This window comes from Apium graveolens, chromosome 4, assembly GCF_009905375.1.
Source record: "Apium graveolens cultivar Ventura chromosome 4, ASM990537v1, whole genome shotgun sequence".
NCBI lineage: Eukaryota > Viridiplantae > Streptophyta > Magnoliopsida > Apiales > Apiaceae > Apium > Apium graveolens.
In genome coordinates, this window is record NC_133650.1 from 171,932,205 (window position 1) to 171,953,836 (window position 21,632).

Below are 21,632 nucleotides of genomic sequence, written 5' to 3' on the forward strand. Positions count from 1 at the left end.
GTTATTTAGCGGCTAAGTAATCTATTTTTGGATCGAATATATAAGTATAAATTCAATATTAAAATCCAGAATATTTTTAAAAATTATGAAACTTATATTTTATTAGTATTTGAATATTTTGAGAATTTTTAAAATTCTTTCAGAAATTTTTCGAATTATATTCACCCGCACGTTTGTTTCTTAAATCGTAAAATGTGGGTCTGATGTTAGATTCAAAAATGTTTTAAAAATTATGAAATTTATATTTTACTAGTTTTTGAATATTTGGAAATTTCTGAAATTATTTTGGTAATTTTTCAATTTATTTTGCTCTCAAATTATATCATAAATATATTAAAATGGGAGTCAAAAATCAGCCTTTAGACGTGTCAGAGTAAAGACACGTGCCTTGTTCGTTGCTGGACACATTTACTGTTAACAAAAAAAACCCAGCACCCCCACCCCCTTTACCCACCTAGCGAACAACCCCCTCCCCCTGATTCTTTTCTTTTCCACTGCCTCCCTCCTCTATCCCTCTCTGCTCTCTCCTCTTCCCGTATACTTTTATACTTTTAATTTTCAAAAGTTCATATCTTTCAAACCGTACATCCAAATTTCAATTGTTATATATATAAATCATCAGCGTTTCGGTACCTACGCATAGGTATATATTTTGCGAGGTTTTGAGAAAAAAATTGCGGAGCATATTTTCGATTTTAATTTACTTTCGGGGTGTAGAAAAGGAGTTTGACGGCGTTGATTACTCCACATGGCGTTTCAGCATGTATATCTCTATGGCTATTAATTTCGGATTTTTCTGGAGATATTTTCCGGACATCAAATATTCTTTTCAGGGTGATCAGAATTTATTTTGGGTAACGATTTCGAAATTCTTCTTTCGTATTTGAGTATACTATAGCATGTTAGTGTTTACATATTTATTTCATAATTTTTCAAAGTTGTTGTAGAAATCGATTTTGGCCATATTTTTCATTTCTGGCATGTTTATATGTGCACATATAAATTATGATGTGTTTTAAATTTATTGATTTTATTAGAATATAGTTGGATTGGTGTTAGTCCCTTAACAATATGACAAGAATTACAGAAGGGGGGTTGAATGGAATTCTTGAAACTTTTTCTTGAAATAAAAATGTTCTAACTCAAATATATATATGAGTGTGAATTGATTAGCACAATACGGAATAGTTACTTAAATGAATCAAATCACAAGTAATTAAAAACAGGAGTCTTTAAAACTTTCTGGTGGATTTGAATGATTCCACCAGAGATATATATTATATATCGAGAGAACCCTGTGTGCAAAATGCTCACAGTTGCTTACAAATATTGAATAACTAAGGATACAGAGAAATGCTAAGAATACAGCTTACAAATGTTTCTCTGTGTAAAAATACTTAGTTTTAGTTGGTTGTTCTATTTGCTACTTCTTGGTTTATATAACACCAAGATTAAACCATAATAAGACAAGATGAAGTAAGACAAAACTCATCGAGTCTAATACAATGCTGCTTCATTGCTCTATTCCAGTATCTGTCAACATCTTCATATTAGCATAGAAATGGCAATGTTTCTTTGTTCTCAAAACCCTGTCAAATGGGCTCCCACATCCCTGTTGCATACATTTGGCGCATATGACTGTGTTGTCATTTTTGACTAATGTTTGAATTCTTTATCCGTTGAGTCTATGATCATCCATCGACAGCTTTGTTGAACATCCGTCGACAGCTTTGTTGATCATCCGTCGACAGCTTTGATGATCATCTGTTGATAGCTATTTGGCATTTGACTTCATTTCATTTATGCAGAATTACAAGACATCATCTATGTGCAATTAATCAACCTATTCTGCATATCTAATTAAAGTCATCATGACTTATATGCCACTACAGAATCTAAACAAAGTTGTATGCAAGAATGTGCTACATGACTTATTATTACATAAGCTACTCACTCGATGGATAAGTAAAGCATCATCCGTCGGAACTATATAGAGTTATCCGTCGGGACTATAATCCTTATCCGTCGAGTGCTACATTTTCACTAAGTAAAATCTACCAAGGTGTTTTGTTAATGAAATCATCAAGTTCACAACATATACACAACAATTGGATTGTTTCGAATTGATTTTCAGGGGCTCTGACCCCGGGGAAAAGTCTGTATTACAAAGACGTTATTTTGAAAAAAAATCAAATTATTATCTTTTATTATTTTCGAAAATCATAATTTGATTCAATAATTTATAATTTGTTTTGATTAATTATTTATTCATTTGATTAATTGATTAATTCATTTAATCAATTAATTTTATTTATGAATAGTTGAATGAAGTGTAATTATTTATAATTGAGCCAAATAATATTATAAAATTATTTTGACCTTTTAAAATTATATAAAGGTATTGAATATTCACTTAATTTTATTATTAGTTGAATTATTCTTATTTTATTTGTAGAAAATAGACCGTTTGTCCGTTTAATACGAAATGAACGCGTCTAGACTCAGAAAAATATTCCGATTTCATTAAAAATACTTTTGAGACCCAAATTCTTTTGTTTCGAAAGGTCTATTGTTTTACGAGTCATTCTGAGTCAATTATTGATCAATAAATCATATTTTGGACCTGATTTCAGTTTTAAACGTACCGAGTCGAATCTTTTAGCGAACTGAGTCATGCGTTATATGAATTATGTGATATGTGAGTTATATGTTATATGCTATGTGACTTACGTGCCTACGTGGGTCATAAGTCTTGAGTTTGGCTATTTTAATTATGTGCGGGCTATAGTATGGGTAGAAGATAGGGTTTTGACGCGCAGTTCGTCGATCAATTATCATTTAGACGATTAAGGTTGTATCTTGTAATTATAAATACGGATCGCTCGAGTTGATCGGGACCAGGAATTGGATGAATAAAATGGAATGGCATTGGATGTATGGCTTCTAGTAATCGCAAGAGCAGCATATCAGTGAGTTATCAAAATAGAAAGACGGTGATGTGTTGAGATGCTAGACAGAGATAATTGCGTTGCTGCGAGTGTGACTAACTGCTAAAAAAAACCAAAGGCAAGTATCCCTTTCATCACTTATTGTTCAAGTGATATTTATTTTGAATCCCATTATGCAAGTACTTATTTCCCTATTCTCAGTTTAGAATCGATAAATGTTTTACATATCGTTGAATTAAATGCTTATTATGCAAGTACTCTCTGTTATTCTATGTTCAGAATAGTTAAATGTTTTTACTTATCAAATTACTGGATTTATAGATGTTTTGGATTTTGAGAAAAATGATTTGGTTGCGAGTATTCCTACCCAAGTGAATGGGGGAATAAAAATTTATAAGGGTGTCGATTATTATGACCCCCTTTTTAATAAAAAGGTTTTAAGATTGGATGGTTACTGGTTACAGCGTAGGTGATCGAGATTTCGGTCCAGCTGTAATATCTTTCAAGGCGAATATATGCCTTTTCTGGCGCCCTATAGGTATCGTATGGCTGCGGGATACGGGTATTACCTATATTTACGGTATAGCTGCGGGATACCTGTGCTGTTTCGTGACTGATCATCAGGAACAACATGAAATATAATTGGTTCCAATCTAAACTGTTATTTCTAAATTATTTTGATAATCATAGAATAAATGTTTTATTAACTGTTTCTGTTTTGGATTAAAGGTGAAATGCAGTTTTGATTCAGTTTCTAATTTATGCTGATACTTACTTTGTTGTTAAATATCAAAGGTGGTATTAATATAGATGATTGATGTTGACTTCAGTATGGGATGTTGTGAGCATCAAAGTTTGTATTGATATCTAATTTGATTGGACAATAAAATGAGTATTGATATCTAGAGTTTAGTGTTGAATAAAGTTATGGTTCAGTCTGTAATCATTGTTTCTTGTTATTGTTGTTTATGATAATTCCGTAAAAGCAGTTTTACGAGTTTGATTCTCGTCAAGATTCAAGGTATTGCTGAACCATTTCGCTCGAAAATATAAAAGGATTTTTGAATACAATTGAGAAACAATTATCTAATTCTTTAATAAATTTTTTGATTCAGCAATTATGATTTTTAAATGTTCTGCTGAGATGCAGACGTCGGTTTTATAACAAAACGACCATATATTTGCTATAATGAACTTGCTGAGCATTTCTTTTTCTCATACTTTCCTGTTTTCAAATTTAACCTCCAGTGAGGATTAGCTTGCGCTGTTTTGCGGCATATTTCAAGAAATTAAAGAAGATGCTTTTTGAAGGTGGTTGGTCCAGGATTTGCGGAACTAGAGTAAGTTCTATTGTATAAAGTTATTTATATTATATCATATTATATTACAGTTGTATATTGTATACTTGGGCCTAGTATACTTCTTTTCGAAGTTATACTAGCGTGTTAGTATTTAGTTGGAATTTGTGGAAAAGAGTTTTAAAAGAAAAGTGAAAATTTTATTTATGGAATTTGAATATCTTGTTTCTAGAACTGTAACCTGAAAAGATCTTTGGTGTAGTTTGGGGTCACAGATGATATATTTCAGTTGCTGGCATTTATTCATTGATTCAACATGTTTTTTTGGATTGAGGTTTCATAGTGACGACCAAATCCTCTGACCCCGGATTTGGGGGCGTTACAATAAATGAGTTGCAGAACTGAATATTAATATTCCAACCATGAATATTAATAAACTTTGAATAAAAACTCTTTTGATACATGTAGACATATATTTTAGAGCGAAGAGTTAAATATTTTTGATATAGCACGAGACCTCTAAAGAATATTTCTGATATATTCCTTATTCGAGCATGTTGCCATATTCCTGTTGCAACACAGATCTAAGAAATATCATATCTTGATCATTTTTCTTTGATCATATTGCCTTAGAGATATATTCCATAAAGATATAATTTTGATATTTTGCAAAACTAGAATATCTCTTTTTATATGTTTGAAAGAAATGATTTTGCTAGTTTGACTTTTTGACTTTGATTTAGATCAATTAAATTCATGTCCTAATGGAGAGGATCTACGTGTTCTTAATTTTATGTTTAATCGTACAAATACCAAAATAAATTATATATCGAAGATATCCTTTCAATTTTAATACAATTTCCTGAAATATAAGGGAATCAAATTAAAATTATAGAACCAAACCAACTGCAACACAGAACAACAATCAACACACAAATATCACACACATACACACACGCAATACACGCAACCGGAAAAACAGGGCGGCCGGAAAACAGCCAAAAAACAGGCGGCACAGCAAGGAAACAGGGCACAGGGAGACACGGGAATAACACACACAGCAACACTCACACAACCTAATTTATATAAATATATACATACACACAACCAACAGGAGCCACCAAGCTCACCGGAAAAAGGACGCGGCAGCGGCAAAACCGGAGTAACAGGAGAAGAAAAGTGGAAAACAGGGAAGAAACAGAGAAATCGAAGGGAGAGAAAAAGAGAAGAACGAGAGAGAGATCGGGAGAGAACAAGAGATGAGAGAGGAGAGTAGAGATCATTGATGTTTATCAGTAAAACATATCGAGTCACCCCCTTCTGTTAACCTTGCACCGCCGCGTGTCTTTTAATAAGACACGTGTCGGGTTTTATCCCGACTGCGAAGTAATTTCGACCATTTTAATAACTTCAAAATAGTTTTAAATTTTTCTAAGTATACCGAAACCAATAAAACACTACGCCATAGATGGCCTATCGCAACACCCCTCTTCAAGAATGTTACCTAATATGTTACCCTAGATATGATACTCATGAGCTAATCCAACATTGTATTTTTTGTGTTACCTTAGCCAAAAATGTGATGTTGCACTAGGTAAAAAGTGTTGCAGCTTGTAACATTCTTGTCAAAATGTTACCTTAGAGTATTAATACATATATATAATATTTTTTTAAATTAAATCTTAATTTTATAAGAATACTTAAGGTGATATACAAATTTAATAAATGAGTTACATGTGGATATAATAAATATTTAATGAAATTTTAAATAGGAACTTTTAAAAGTAGTAAATTAAAAAACTTAAAAATTGAACTTTAAAAGTAATAAAAATTAAAAATAATTTAAATTTCTCATGTTTTAAGATGAGCATTAATATAAAAGTTTTAAAAATAATATATATATATGTATATATATACGAATTCTTAAAAATAAATAAATAGAAATAAATAATAATTTTTTTTATAAAATAATAACTGAATTTTTATTTATTAAAAAAATAAAACATAAAATATTTTATAAAACTTTTTGGGCAGTAAAATTTTTGTAAAACGGGGCAAAATTTTAACTAAAAGATCGCCCAAATTTTGGGTAAAAGGCCGCCCAAATTTTCAATAACCCTAAACTCACACAATCCTCTCTCAAATCTCAAACTCCAACCATCTCTCTGGTTCTTGTATCCGACGACCGCCCAAATTTCGAGTACACTCATCTCTCTCTCATATCTCAACTGTTAGCTTCCATAATCTCTTCAATTCAATTAGCCGATTATCGGTGTTTGAATCTCCAACAACAGATTGCTTCTAAGTATTTCGTTATTTTGTCGATTAAATCTCGAATTGATCTCCTTGATTCTGAATATACAGACATTTCGCAACAATTCAGGTTGTTTTTGGTTTTTTTATTTGTCGATTTAGCTGTTTCTCGTAATAACATTGTTATAGTTGTTGGCTGAGATGCACTTATTGAATTCATTTGGTTATAACTCATTTTGTCGAAAACTACGGTTTTGAAGAGTGAAGAGCTGGAGGAGTTGGATAAAGAGAAGGATAGGTTTTTTGCGTTTGAAATGAAGGAAATGGAGAGTTTTAAAGTGGAAGTGGTAAAATTTGCTAAGGAAAGTGGAAAGGAGATACAGGAGCTTAAGAATCATACGGAACAAGTATATTTTAATTTTAGTTTAGCTATGTTGTATGTTTATTGAAATGGGATGCTTGCTTAATTGTGATTGCTTGTTCTGTTATGGGTTTTGTTGATTTAAAGTTTTTGTAAGTTTTGATCGAGTGATTTGTTGTGTATGATGTTATAATATTGTCCTGACCATATCCAAAAGCTAGTAAAATGGATGTTATGTAGACGTAGTACTATGGAGTAAACCATACCGTGTTGTGTGTGTTGATGTTTTTGTTATTTGACTTACATTCGGTTAAGTGTAGGAAAACAGAGTAGGCTTAGGTTCGATTTGTCTCGTAAACAGTAATAATACGATCTAATGCAGAATGAAGAAATTAATAATGTAATTATTTAGCTTTAGAATTTTGGGATGGACAGGGAAGCAACTCTAAGAAGTCCAATGATTTGAAAAGGGTTGGTTATTTCTGAATGCTAGATTAGTGTTTAACAATTTAACTCTAGAAAACTTGCCATTTCTGTGATTATTGGTTGATCCAACATTTACCTTTCCTACATTATGAGGCAGTCGGTGGATTTTTTTAACTTTGATTGTTGCCGCACTTGAGATTAATTGTTGTCTATTATTCCCTCTGTTATTTTCGTGCTAATTTGTTCCTGTTCAAGGCAGTTTTGTGCTAATCTTCCCATGTATTATCTGTTAAAGGCAGTTTCATGTATACTACTTTATACATGTTATTATATAATACTCCATGTTAATATTTGGAGGGCACCCTGCAAATTGTTCATATCAGCATGGTGGCAAATCTATTGACCTAGTAGGTGTAGGTCTGACCATCCTGCCATGGTAGCAATGTAGCTTAGCAGTTTGAGTTGCTTTATCTTGTGTATTTTCATACTATGCTGAAGATATTTAACTTCTATTCAGCAGCCCTCTCTGAGAGATCGCAGCCTCCTTCATCATGACCACTGCTGGATAGCTAGCAAGCATATTGTAACTCCACATGGGATTATTTCTGGTGTAGGTCAGCTTTGAAAAATACTTTTTTGTTTTTTCTATTCCAACAGTTAACATAAACTTCGAGAAATCATGTCGTGGAAAACTTGTGTACGTTGCATTCTACCAGCTGATATTAAAAGATAGAGTTGTTATATGTTATGTAATAAATTTAATTTATAAAATTACATATATTGATCAGCTAAGATGTGTGCAAGATCAAAATTATTGCCTCACATGTGTCAGCTAAGTATGAATCAGGCTCTCACATATGTTCTTAAAAATTATTGCCTAAGATATGAGCAAGATCAAAATTTTAAAGCACACAACTTGGGAATTATAGTCACTACTACTCCACTGCAAGGGGCATATATATTAGAAACCATCCAAGATTCTGGTATATGCCTTACAAAACTGGTTAAGTTAAATTTGTTCAGGGTGCATGTGTATGTTAGGCATATACTTAAGTTGATGCAACAACTGTGTAGTATTAGGAAGAAAAAATGACTTCTTTTTAATCACTTCAGGAGCTGGACTTAACAGTGACTTTTTTAATTTGCAGCAAACCAGTGAATGTTAGTAATTGTTATGTGATGATCTTATTTACTCGGTACAGTCGTACGGACTATTAAATAAGTCATTTCTGCATGTTACAGTGATCTCCTGCATGCTTCTTATGCATCAAATATTGATTACCATAACAATTCAAGCACTAGCTCAGGTAACACATCATTACCCTTTTCAGCCCCATGATCAATTTGATAAACCTGATTGTTTTTTTAGATTGTTCTACAATTATCAGCATATGTTCAATATATGATCTGCTGAAGCATCATTACCTCCAAGTTGATTACCATAACATCATCAGGGAACTGAAGTGCAGTTTGGTGTAGCTGTTGAAAGTAAAAAAATCACTTTACCTGTTAAGAGGAGGCTAGCTTGTGAACAACTAAGCTACTTAGGACAGGTATGCACCTGCCTGCAACATTGGTAACCATTAAATCATTAGAAAAGTTCTTCTATTAAATCATTATACTATTGAGTTCTTTTAGTTATATCATTAGAAAAGTTCAATGATCCTAATAGGTGTTTTATCTGCCATGGTAGGAACATCACTGGTCAATGCGTTAGGGATTCCTGCAGAAATTATGGTCAACTAAGAACTAAAATTGTGTCCAGGTCAAACTAGGCTAGTTTTCCTCTGATAATTGAAAAGGAGGGTCAAAGCATTAGCTATCAATGATAAAATAACGTATACCTTTATGTTTTGTTTTAATATGGAAATTGCAATGTTAAAACTTTTTAAACTTAAATTACCTTATATACTTTATGTGCCAGGCTCATTTTTATTTGACGAAATGTATTAACTACGGCAACGGAAAGAAGCATTTGTTGTTCATCAAGTGGAAATACCTTGAAGCAAAGGTGCGCGTGCTGCAGACATCCCTTATAATCTACGACTTCTCTTTCACAAGTAACTACTAATAGATATGCTTAAACTTTTTCAGGCTGCAGCTTACTATTACAATGGGCTGATCGGGGACAAGGGCACCAATCCATCCTGCCACACTAGTGTTGTTTGTTGCTTTCTTGCTGCAGAAGAACTTCTAACTGAAAGCAAGAAGGCGTGCTTAAACTTCTGCCTAACCGTGCCTATAACCAGGTTGGATTAGATTACACAATAATTTACTCTTCCTCAATTTTTTTTCACTTCATGCATTCTTTAATAACATTAAACTTTTGTTTCTTGTTCTGATATTTAATGAATTGGTACCTATTTTTTGCACAGAACTCCTCCACTTTGGGGTGCAATGAAGCATCTAAACAAGAAAATTCCAGAAACTGCATTTAAGAAGTCTCAGATGTATGGTTACCTTTTAGATCAGGAAAAGTAAGAACAAAGAAGTTTTGCCTTTCAAATCATTTTACGACTTTAATTTTTTTTTTTTTTGAGAATAACAGCAAGTCCATGGAATAAGAAATAAGTTATCCTTTTTAGTTTGTGCTGTTAATTACACTAGTGGTCATAAAATGTTGATTGTTTAATTGTTTAGTATTAAACTTGCTAATTTCATTTTGTCAATCAATAATTTAATAGTCGTACACTTCTTTTTCTAAACACGTACCATATGCATAAACATTAGCTGAAAGGTTCTGCAAAGAAAGATCTCAACAATCAGCGCAATGTATTCCGTGATATATTGGGCTATCTAGAGGTTTTTTATTTACCACTTCTTTATCTCTTTATTCTTTTAAGTGAGTAAAGGCTGATTTATTGATATGTGGTTTAATTAACCAGGATGGTTATAGTCCAGAGACATCAATAAAGATTGGTGGAGAGTCCTTAAACACAACGACTTGGTCTCAACTGATACAGGTTCATCTTTTGCTTATTGATGGAGGTTTCTTGATCTGTTAATCTCTATATTTTCTCAGACCTCATTTCTGCTTGCCTTGAATAGCTCAATATTCTGAAGCATTTTCTTGCAGGTGATTTTCTTGCATTTTCTTGCAGGTGATTTTGTTGGCTGTTCTGTTGAGTTATAAATGATTAAAGGTTCTTATTACAAAGTACTTTCATGGAAACAGGACAACGAAGTTCTTCATGATATTTTTGGCTTCTCACCTAAAAGAAAACTCTTCTCTGCAAGAGAAAGGTCCGGATGGTGGAGTCGAGGACAAAGTGAAGCAAATTCAAGCATTGGCTTCTAGTATTTTTTTAAAATTTATAATTTTTGGCTGTTGTTAAGTAAAGAATGTGAACTAGTTTAATGTTTGGGTTGGATGCATTTTTTGCAGTCATGAATTTGTATAATTGGGATTTTTCAGTTTACAGAATAAGCATTTCAATTTTTTTGTGCTAAAGTGTTACAATAGCCTCCCAAACTATTACCATAGTATAATTAAAACATTTCATTAGGCTAGTTATAGTGTTACAACAACTTTTTAAAGTGTTACATTAGGATCTATGGGCTCACTTGCCACGTCATCAAGACAACTCAGCACTGTGGGTCCCACACTTGCCATGTCAGCTAGTGGGTCCCCCCGTGGGGCCCATTTTTTAAAAACATTTTAAAACTCTAAGGTAACATAAAAAATAAGTTACAACTGATCTCTCTTTCTGTTGCATTAGCAAGCTAAGGCAACATATAAACAAGTTAAAACACAATGTTGCCTTAGGCACCAAAGATGTTACCTTAGACCCCTAAGGCAACATGGAAAAACCTATCTTTAAGAAAATGTTACCTGAGTTTAAAAGTGGGGCAAGAGCAACATATTTACCCCCTAATGCAACGTTTTTTTGGTGTTACAGTAGGCATTTTATGGTGTAGTGAAACATAATTCTTAGAAATTTTAAAACATTTATAAAATGAAACTTATAGCCGAGCTTTGCAATTTAACGGGTAATCGCGCGGGTAAATATAATCCGAAAAATTTCCAAAATAATTTTAAAATTCTCGAAATAATCCAAACTTAAGAAAATATAAGTTTCGTAATTTTTGAAGAATCCTTGAATTAAATACTTAATTTACAAATAAATATAATCAGAAAATCATTTAAAGATAAATAATTAATGAAATATTAATTTGTAAATTTTATAAAATCCCAAAAATAATAATGAAATTACAAGACCATAAAACAATTTTTTAGAGACAATCCAGATATTTATAAAAATAAATCTGTAATAGAACCCACTTTTAAAAGTGAAACAAAAACAATACGGCTTAATAATTAATTATACAAATATTCCCTGTAGACCAATAACCACATATAATTAATAAAAAAATATCACACAACTGACCAAACCAGTACACATTTTTATTTATTTAAATATTCTACAATTACACTTTTAAATAATACAAAAATATACGAGTCGTTATATCCTTCCCCCCTTAAAAAGATTCTGTCCCCAGAATCTGACTTAACTAAACAAATGAGGATATTTATCAAGCATGTCTGACTCTAATTCCCATGTAGACTCTTCTACTCGAGGATTTCTCCAAAGCACTTTTACTATATAGATAGATGTATTTCTAAGGACTCGCTCTTTACGATCTAAAATCTGGATTAGTTGTTCCACATAGGACAAATCTGGCCGAAACTCGATTGGTTCATACTCTATAACTTGATTTGAATCAGGAATATATGGCTTTAACATGGATATGTGGAACACATTATGAATATCCTGCAACTCCGGAGGCAACCCTATCTCGTAAGTGACTTTTTGTATTTGCTTTAAAACTTCAAATGGTCCTATATACCTTGGGCTGAGCTCACCTTTCTGACCGAATCAAACCAATCCTTTCCAAGGTGACACTTTCAATAATACCAATGATCCCACTTTGAAGTTCATATATATTCGATGCAAATCCACATTCTTTCTCTGTCTATCTTGAGCTGCTTCTAACCTTTTCCGAATCAAGGTCACTGCATCTTTGGTTTGTTGAACTAGCTCAGGACCTAACACTTTCTTTTATCCTACTTCATCCCAATACAATGGTGATCTACATTTGCGTCAATACAAAGCTTCATAAGGTGGCATTCCAATACTGGCATGATAACTATTGTTATACGAGAATTCAATTAAAGGTAAGTGTTCATCCCAGTTTCCCACAAACTCTTAACATATCCTCTATTATCTAGATGGTTCTCTCACTCTGACCGTCTATCTGGGGATGATAGGCGGTACTCATATTTAGCTTGGTTCCTAGACATTCTTGAAACTAAGTACAAAACATTGAATTGAATCTCGGGTCTCGATCTGATATAATGGACACAGGAACTCCATGCTTGGTTACTATTTCATCCAAATACAACTTAACTAAATTTTCCAAAGAATATCTTTCATTGATTGGGAGGAAATGTGCTGAATTTGTCAATCTGTCAATGATTACCCAAATAGCATCGTGATTTTCTCTCGTCTTTGGCAATCCTACTATAAAATCCACTGCGATCTCTTCCCATTTCCATTGGGGAATCTCTAAGGGTTGTAACAATCCGCTCAGCCTTTGGTGTTCTGCTTTCACAGTCTGGCACACGTGACATTTACTAATCCAATTTACAATATCCTTCTTTATTCCTGGCCACCAGAAGTTCTTCTTTAAATCTTGATACATCTTAGTGGTCCCAGGGTGAATAGAAAACCGAGGGTTGTGCGCTTCATGTAGAACTTCATTCTTCAGTTCCGTCACATTGGGGATCCAAATTCTGGAATAAAATCTAAACATACCTTGGTTATCCTTTTGGGTACACAGTTCTTCTCCTGTCGGATTATCCAATTCTTGATCCATAACTCCTTCTTGACATCTTTTTAACTTATCCATCGATGATGGTTGAAAGGTAATTTCATATAATTGCTCCTTATCTTTCTTTGGTACTCGAACATCAATCTCCATCTTTTCCAAGTCTCGTTCTAATTCTTTTGCAATCTGAACCATATTCAGCCTCTCTTTTCTGCTCAAGGCATCTGTCACCACGTTGGCCTTACCTGGGTGATAGTTAATAGAATAATCGTAGTCTTTGATTAACTCCAACCATCTTCTTTGTCTCATGTTCAAGTCCTTCTGAGTGTATATATACTTTAAGCTTTTATGATCCGTGTAAATATCACACTTTTCTCCATACAGATAATGTCTCCACAATTTCAATGCAAAAACTATATCTGCCAACACAAAATCATGGACTGGATACTTTTGTTCATGAGGTTTTAGTTATCTGGAGGCATAGGCGATGACTTTATCATGTTGCATCAATACACGGCCTAAACCTTTTAGAGAAGCGTCACTATATATCACAAAGTTTCCCGTCTCATCTGGAAGTCCTAGTACTGGAGCTGACACTAGTCTCTTTTTCAGTTCCTGGAAACTTTCTTTACACTTCCAAGTCCAAATAAATTTCTCGTTCTTCCTGGTTAGCTTGGTTAACGGAGCTGCAATCTTAGAGAACTATGACGGCCTCAACCCCGGGGTCAGGAGCTGACGTCACCAAAATATGACAAACCACAAATATAAACTACTAATTTAACATTAATATAATAACATTACCCCAACCAAGATCTGATACAGGTTCAAGTATTATTTAGGTTACAATAATACCAATAACTTATTCAACAACCTGACACTCTAACTTATTACAGCAACTCATCAGACCTCATGGTCTGATACAAACTACCTCAGAGGAGCCGGGGCAGGAGGGGGCTGCCACTCTAGTCTGCCAAGGTCTGACTGGTCTTTCAGGAATCTGTAATATATATATATATATATATATATATATATATATATATATATATATATACAAAATAAGTTGCAAGGGTGAGTAATCAATTGCTCAACAGTACCACTACATGAATAACAAGTAAAGCAATTTGTACAAAAATAGTATAGGAACAGAAATTCTAGCTCGTTTATAAAAACATGTAAAACAGGTATAAACTGGATATCAACAACTAGCATGCTCTATAAAACGTAACATCAGTTGTGTGTTGTGTAAATACCAGAGTCCAATTTTAGCATGCTATTTTCATTTATAAATCCACTGTTCCATTACAGGAAACACAAAATCATCATTCTGTTACGGGAACCACTAAATCATAATCAGATATATAATTAGACGAATCCAAGGGACAACTGATCAGTCTATCCCACTACAAACCTATACCAGAACTCAGAGACTAGCTAGGTCTTTGTCACGCTGGACTACAGAAAAATTTTAAAATCAATATAATGATTTTAATTTTGCAACCGGCAAAACTGAACAGGAACAAAAACCCAAACCAAGCCACACAGAAACAATAACATGCGCACAAACGCGCCACCACCAACACAGCCGCACAAAAACACACACACACACTGACACTAATACACACACACACACTGACACTAATACACACACACACACACAGCTACATACACACACACATAATCACACACGCATATATATACATATATATATTGGAAAAAAACTGAATAGGGAGCCAAGATACCGGAAAATGAGAGGGGCGGCGGCCGGAAGCCCGAAATCGCGGAGGAGAAAGACGAGGAAGAGAAGAACGAAAAGAGAGAGGGAAGAAAGAGAGATGGAGAGAGACCTACAGAGAGAGAGAGGGAGATCGAGAGATGTGAAAGACAGGGGAGAGAGAGTCGAGAGACATAGAGGGTGAGACGAGAGAGAAAGAGATGATGTTAATCAACAAAAACAAATTTTAGCTACCACACTTCTTCCTGTTAAGCCGCGTGTGCAATAAAAGGGACACGTGGCTATTTCCTAGACTGAAACACGATTTATAGCACCGAATCGTAAAATTGACGATACATACCGCGCGCGAGAATCCACCAAAATAATCTCAAAATAACTCTAAAGTTTTATAAATATCTCAAAATTAATAAAACATAAGTTTCACAATTTTTAAATAAGTTTTGAAACACAATTTATACCCGCATTTTAATGATTAAATGAAACAATGCGGATGAATTTAATCCCAAAAATCTCCAAAATAATTTTAAAATTCTCAGAATGTTAAAAACTTAATAAAATATGAGTTTTGTAATTTTTGAAGCATTTCTGAATTAATTATTGATTTTACAAATAAATGCAATCAGAAAATCATTTAAGAATAAATAATTAATGAAATATTGATTTCTAAATTTTATAAAATCCCAAAATAATTATTGAAATTATAAAATCATAAAAACAATTTTAGAGACAATCCAAATATTTATGAGAATAAATTTGCCATAAAACCACTTTTAAAAGTGAATCAAAAGTAATATGGTTCAACAAACAATTACACGAATAATCCTTGCAGACCAGCAATCACATATAAATAATAGTAAACAAAACACAGCTGTCAGAATCAATATACACCAATTATTTAATTAATTACGTAATAATTATACCTTTAAATAATACAAAAATATACGAGTCGTTATATCCTTCCCCCTTAAAAATATTTCTCAGAATCTTAACTAATTAAATAAGTGAGGATATATGTCAAACATATCTGACTCGAACTCTCAGGTGGTCTCTTCTACCCTAGGGTTTCTCCAAAGTACTTTAACTATAGGAATAGACTTATTTCTAAGGACTCGCTCTTTACGATCTAGAATTTGGATTGGTCGTTCCACATAGGACAAATCTGACTGAAGCTCGATTGGTTCATACTCAATTACTTGATTTGAATCAGGGATGTACGGCTCCAACATGGATACGTGGAATACATTATGAATATGTTGCAACTGTGGTGGTAACGCTATCTCGTAAGTGACTTTTTCTATTTGCTTCAAAACTTCAAATGGCCCTATATACCTGGGGTTGAGCTTACCCTTCTGTCCAAATAGAACTAACCCTTTCCAAGGTGATACCTTCAAAAATACCAATGACCCTATCTCAAAATTCATATCATTTCGATGTAAATCCATAATCTTCCTCTGTCTATCCTGGGCTGCTTCCAACCTTTTTCGAGTCAAGGTCACTGCATCTTTGGTCTGTTGAACTAGCTCAGGTCCTAACACTTCTTTTCTCCTACTTCGTCCCAATACAATGGTGATATGCACTTAAGTCCATATAAGGCTTCATAGGGTGGCATTCCAATGCTAGCATGGTAACTGTTATTATAGGAAAACTCAATCAACGGTAGGTGATCGTCCCAGTTTCCCTTGAAATCCAAAGCACAAACCCTTAACATGTCTTCTATTGTATGAATTGTTCTCTCACTTTGACCATCGGTTTGAGGGTGATAAGAAGTGCTCATGTTTAGCTTGGTTCCTAGACACTCTTGAAACTTAGTCCAAAATCTTGAATTGAATCTTGGGTCCCGGTCTGAACAATGGACACAGGAACTCCATGCTTGGTTACTATTTCATCCAAGTACATTTTAAATAACTTTTCCAAATAATATCTCTCGTTGATAGGGAGAAAATGTGCTGACTTGGTCAATCTGTCAATGATTACCCAGATAGCGTCATGATTCTACTTTGTCTTTGGCAATCCTAACACTACAAGAAAAAGTTGAATAGACATCATACATTTGACATCGGTTGATGTTGCCACTGATGTTAAAATAAGCAATAACATCATCTCGTGTTTTACTGATGTCTATGTTATTTGTAGAAATCGGTTATCTAATAACTGATGTCTAAAATTACCAAAAAAAATCAGGGCGCGCTACTTCAATTTTTCCCCCTTAGCGAAATATTTTCAGATTCCCCCTCCTTTGCCAATTCTTCCCCCCTTTTCATAAACTAAATTAAAATTAACTTTTAGTCTCTCTGGTCTCATTCCCACCCTCACCCTCACCCTCGACTGAAACTCTCTCTCTCTCTCTCTCTCTCTCTCTCTCTCTCTCCCTCTCTCTCCCTCTCCCTCTCCCCCTCCCTCTCTCCCTCCCTCCACCGAAAGTCTTAAATCTTTCACTAAAGGTTCAGAAGTTCCCCCAGATGTTCAACTTGATTTAATTTTTCCGAAGTTCTACTATCACTGATCCGATTCGTTCAAGTGGAAGCTTATTTAATTTGTTCGAAGATATAAAGCTCGAATTGGTACATAAGTAAGCTACAAAACTCGAATTCTTAGTTTTATTTAGTTTTAAATTGGGGAAATTTAAATTCTAAACCCTAATTTTTTTTTAATTTTGTGATTTGTTTTTTTTTCTGACTTTTAGTTATGTATTTGTTCAAGATTCTGTTTTGATAAATAAATTTGAGTATATTTTGATGAAGATGGTTGATTTGAGTATGTCTTGATGTGTGATTTAGTTTTGTTTCATCTATTAGTGCATTGTTCTTGTTTCTCTTGTTAAAGTTTTGTTTTTTATATATTCTTAATTTTTTTTTGTTTTCTTTGTTTCCTGATGTTAAACCTATGATTTTTATGCATCGTTACTGTTATTTGTTAATTTTCGGTGCTGTTTGTTTGTTGATGTTAAAGTTTGATTTTTCCTGTTAATTAACCCCCTTTTCCTTTAAATGTGTGTGTGTGTGTGTTTTCCTTTTTGTAATTATATGGTCAGCTAAGTTATAGTTAAATTGTTATTTTGGGTGTGTAATGATACGTGACTGAGGTTTTCTCATATTAAAGTTGTGTTCATTTATACATTTTTGTTCATTTTTTGTTTTGATTGTTTCTTGATGTTAAAGTTAGGATTTTTGTACATTATTAGTTGTTAATTTTTGGTTTTGTTTGTTTCTTGATGGCGCAGTTTGGATCCTTTGCTTACGAAAAAAAGGTTGGGATTTTTATTTTGGCAATATGAAAGTTTGGAGTTTTGTCATGTTGAATGAATCTGTGTATTTTAAGGTTGATTACTTATCATTTTTCTTGAAATTCTTAATTATGTGATTCCAGATATGTCACTGATGCATTCGATTGATAATGAGTGGTTCTTCTTCTGCCCTAAGGATCATAAGTATCAGAACGGGAAACGATCCAACAGAGCTACTATGGCTGGATACTGGAAAGCAACTGGAAAAGACAGGTTTATAAAGTCAAGTAAAGGGATGAATGTGTGATTGTATATTTGTTGAGGCATTATTGTAGAGGTGGCATTTTTAAGGGGTTTGGGAGGTTGGTGATGATGGGAATGGTTGTTGTCGGTGTTTTGTGGCAGCATATGGTCCGTTTGCGTATTATGAGCGGGTAATTGATATGTGGCTTGTACTTAACTAATTTTTGCTTATGTGTTCTTAGTTTAATATCAATCATTTACATTGTTTTTTTAGTGAACAATAACTATCTGGATGTTACTTGATATGTTGGTGACTTGAACTTTGGTGGTAGATGTTATTGGTTGGATATAATATGTATTCACTGCTCTTTGTAAATAGAATCTGATCTCGTTTGAGAGTTATGTGGCTGGCCCTGTTATTTTGTTGAATTAGTAGTTCATAGTGACAAAGCCTCTTATCCAACTAATGTGCTGTTTGGATGATGGGATTAGAACATGGTTAACGACAATACTCTTTTTGAGACATTCCCTATCTTCCTTGTAATCTTATATCTTAATATTGTTAGAGAACTGTGTGTTTCTAGAGTACATCTGTAGAATATTTTTGTTTTATAGGTCACAAGTTGATTCAGATTGAAGAACATACCTCTTCTGAAATCATGAGCTTAAGTTAATCTTTTACATTTATCAAAAAATTTCAATCCCATAAGATTAAAAACATTTGGTAGTTGCATATGCATGCCAACACACTCAGTAGCTCATTTCTTCATCCTTTGGACTTGTAGATAACATTACCTTTTTGTCAATTGCTCAACTTGATATCATTATCCACAAGTATTAGCTTAGTTCCAGTCAAGAGGAAATTCTGTAATAACAAGCAACAATATATGAAGAGGTCCAGATAGTAATCTCTCTGACTTGATAAAATAGTCCTCCATAACTTACATAATATCAATATAACTTATGCCTATTAAAACTGCCTCTGGCAGATTCTTTTAATGTAGTCTTTACAAAGGTTAATATGTAAGATTACCAGTTAACACTGTTTCCGGTTGCTGCTTAAAGTATGGGTGAATTGAACTGGTGAAATTGGCCTAGCGGCGCCTAGAATCTTATAGGTGCTTGGACAAGATGAAAGTAATAAAAAAACGCAGGGTGACGCAGATTTATCAGTAAAAATACAGGGTCAGATTCCACTAATCCTTCATATTTCACTTCTGTACTTTTCACCTCCTGACATGGTTGAACCTAAATTTCCTTTCTTTTTGCTTCACAAGCTTGCAGTACTTTCATCATGGCCTCCTGCAGCTACGAGCGATTCTTTGTTTAATTCAAGCCCGTTTCGATACTTTAGGTTATGGCTTCTTGAATATTGTGCTACTGATGAAACTCTAACGGTATGCATCCTGGACAGGTTTACATTTGATTCCTTTTTTTAACAGTTTAACTTGTTCAATTGTTTGCACACTGTTTCGGAGCACTAGCGCTTTTAAATTCTTCAACTTCACATCATTTTCTTTGCGTAGTTTCTTCTTTTTTTTTTGTTAATTGAAATATTTTAGGTGCGAAGCTGCAGGACTAGAAGATGGATTGTGTAAAGAGTAATGATCACTCGTGAAGAAGTTATAAAACGAAGTCTTGATCCTCTTACTGCAGCTGTTAGCAGGGGATGGCCTAGCTAAGACACTATATTCTCGATATTTATGTTAGCAAGCATGGCTTAGAAAGCATATAACAATAGTTTGGTTTTGAACGATTCTGTAATAAAATTAGATACTTGATATTTATGTTATTGAATATAAGTGTTTAGTTAGTTCATCATTTAAATAGAAAAAAAATTGTACATCACTTTTAATATATAAATACTGATGTCTCAAAGGCAATTGTACATCACTTTTAGCAAAGAAAAACTAATGTCAAAAAAGTTGATATACATCGCTTTTTCCTAAAAAATTAATGTCAAAGACTGACATGTTCAAGTCTAAACAGAACATAGAGATCACTTTGTTTGTGATAAAACTAATGTCTAAGTGCCAATATAGACATCACCTTTTACTAAATAAATCGATGTTTAATATCTGATTTTATATCACCTAAATGAAAAAAAACATAGCTCATTATATGTTTAATTTGTTGTAATAGGTGTAATTAATTTATTAAATTATTTATTTCTAACGTTTTTTGTAAAAAAAAATATGCATGAACATCAGTTTTTTTGCCAGAAATGATGTCTAAGCAAGTAAAGACATCGGGTTATGGCCGATGTCTAGAATAGACATCACCGACATCAACATCGGTTGCCAAACAGCATAGACATCGGCCAAAAACCGATGTCTATGGACATTTTTCTTGTAGTGTAATACGAAATCCATTGCAATCTCTTCCCATTTCCACTGCGGAATTTCCAAGGGTTGCAACAATCCACTTGGCCTTCCGTCTGGCATACATGACATTTGCTAACCCAATTTGCAATTTCCTTCTTCATTCCTGGCCACTAGAAATTCTTCTTCAAGTCTTAATACATCTTGGTACTTCCCGGATGAATAGAAAACCTAGAATTATGAGCTTCTCGCAAAATCTCATTCTTCAATTCAGTCACATTGGGAATCCATATTCTTGAAGAAAACGTGAACATACCTTTGCTATCCTTTTGAGTACAAACTTCTTCTCCAGTCAAATTATCCAATCCTTGATTCATAACTCCCTCTTGACACTTTCTTATTCTTTCCATCAATTCTGGCTGAAAAGTGATTTCATACAATTGCCCTTTATTACTTTCTGGCACTCGAACTTCAATTTCCAACTTTTCCAATTACCTTGCTAGTTCCTCAGAAACTTTGATCTCATTCAATCTTTCCTTCCTGCTTAAGGCATCTGCTACCACATTATCTTTGCCCGGATTATAGTTAATGGAACAATCGTAATCCTTGATCAGCTCCAACCATCTTCGTTGTCTCACATTTAAGTCCTTCTGGGTGAATATATATTTTAAGCTTTTATGATCCGTATAGATGTCACACTTCTCTCCGTACAAATAATGCCTCCAAAGCTTTAACACGAACGCTATTGCTGCTAACTCCAAATCATGCACATGATACTTCTGCTCATGGAGTTTTAACTGCCTAGAGGGATAAGCAATAACTTTACCATGTTGCATTAACGCACAACCTAAACCTTTCAGAGAAGCATCACTGTAGATCACGAAATTTCCCATTTCATCTGGTAATGCTAACACGGGTGCTGTCACTAATCGCTTCTTTAACTCCTAGAAACTCTCTTCGCATTTTTTGGTCCAAACAAACCTCTCATTCTTTCTGGT

General features: G+C 33.6%; 1 protein-coding gene across 1 annotated transcript; it reads left to right on the top strand.

Moving 5' to 3' along the window:
- Positions 1 to 6,813: 6,813 nt before the first annotated feature.
- Positions 6,814 to 9,826, top strand: LOC141719151 (uncharacterized). Its single transcript, XM_074521532.1, has 6 exons — positions 6,814 to 6,906; positions 8,489 to 8,593; positions 8,741 to 8,839; positions 9,211 to 9,297; positions 9,381 to 9,535; positions 9,662 to 9,826. Exons 1-6 carry the CDS (start codon positions 6,814 to 6,816, stop codon positions 9,765 to 9,767), a joined length of 645 nt encoding a protein of 214 aa, XP_074377633.1. The 3' UTR covers positions 9,768 to 9,826.
- The last annotated feature ends 11,806 nt before the right edge of the window (positions 9,827 to 21,632 follow it).

Excerpts from the sequence above, each read along its gene's own strand:
- LOC141719151 (XM_074521532.1), top strand. The coding sequence starts at position 6,814 with ATGAAGGAAATGGAGAGTTTTAAAGTGGAAGTGGTAAAATTTGCTAAG. Across the intron at positions 8,594-8,740 it reads CAATTCAAGCACTAGCTCAG|GGAACTGAAGTGCAGTTTGG; the intron begins GTAACACATCAT and ends TAACATCATCAG. Across the intron at positions 9,298-9,380 it reads GGAAATACCTTGAAGCAAAG|GCTGCAGCTTACTATTACAA; the intron begins GTGCGCGTGCTG and ends AAACTTTTTCAG.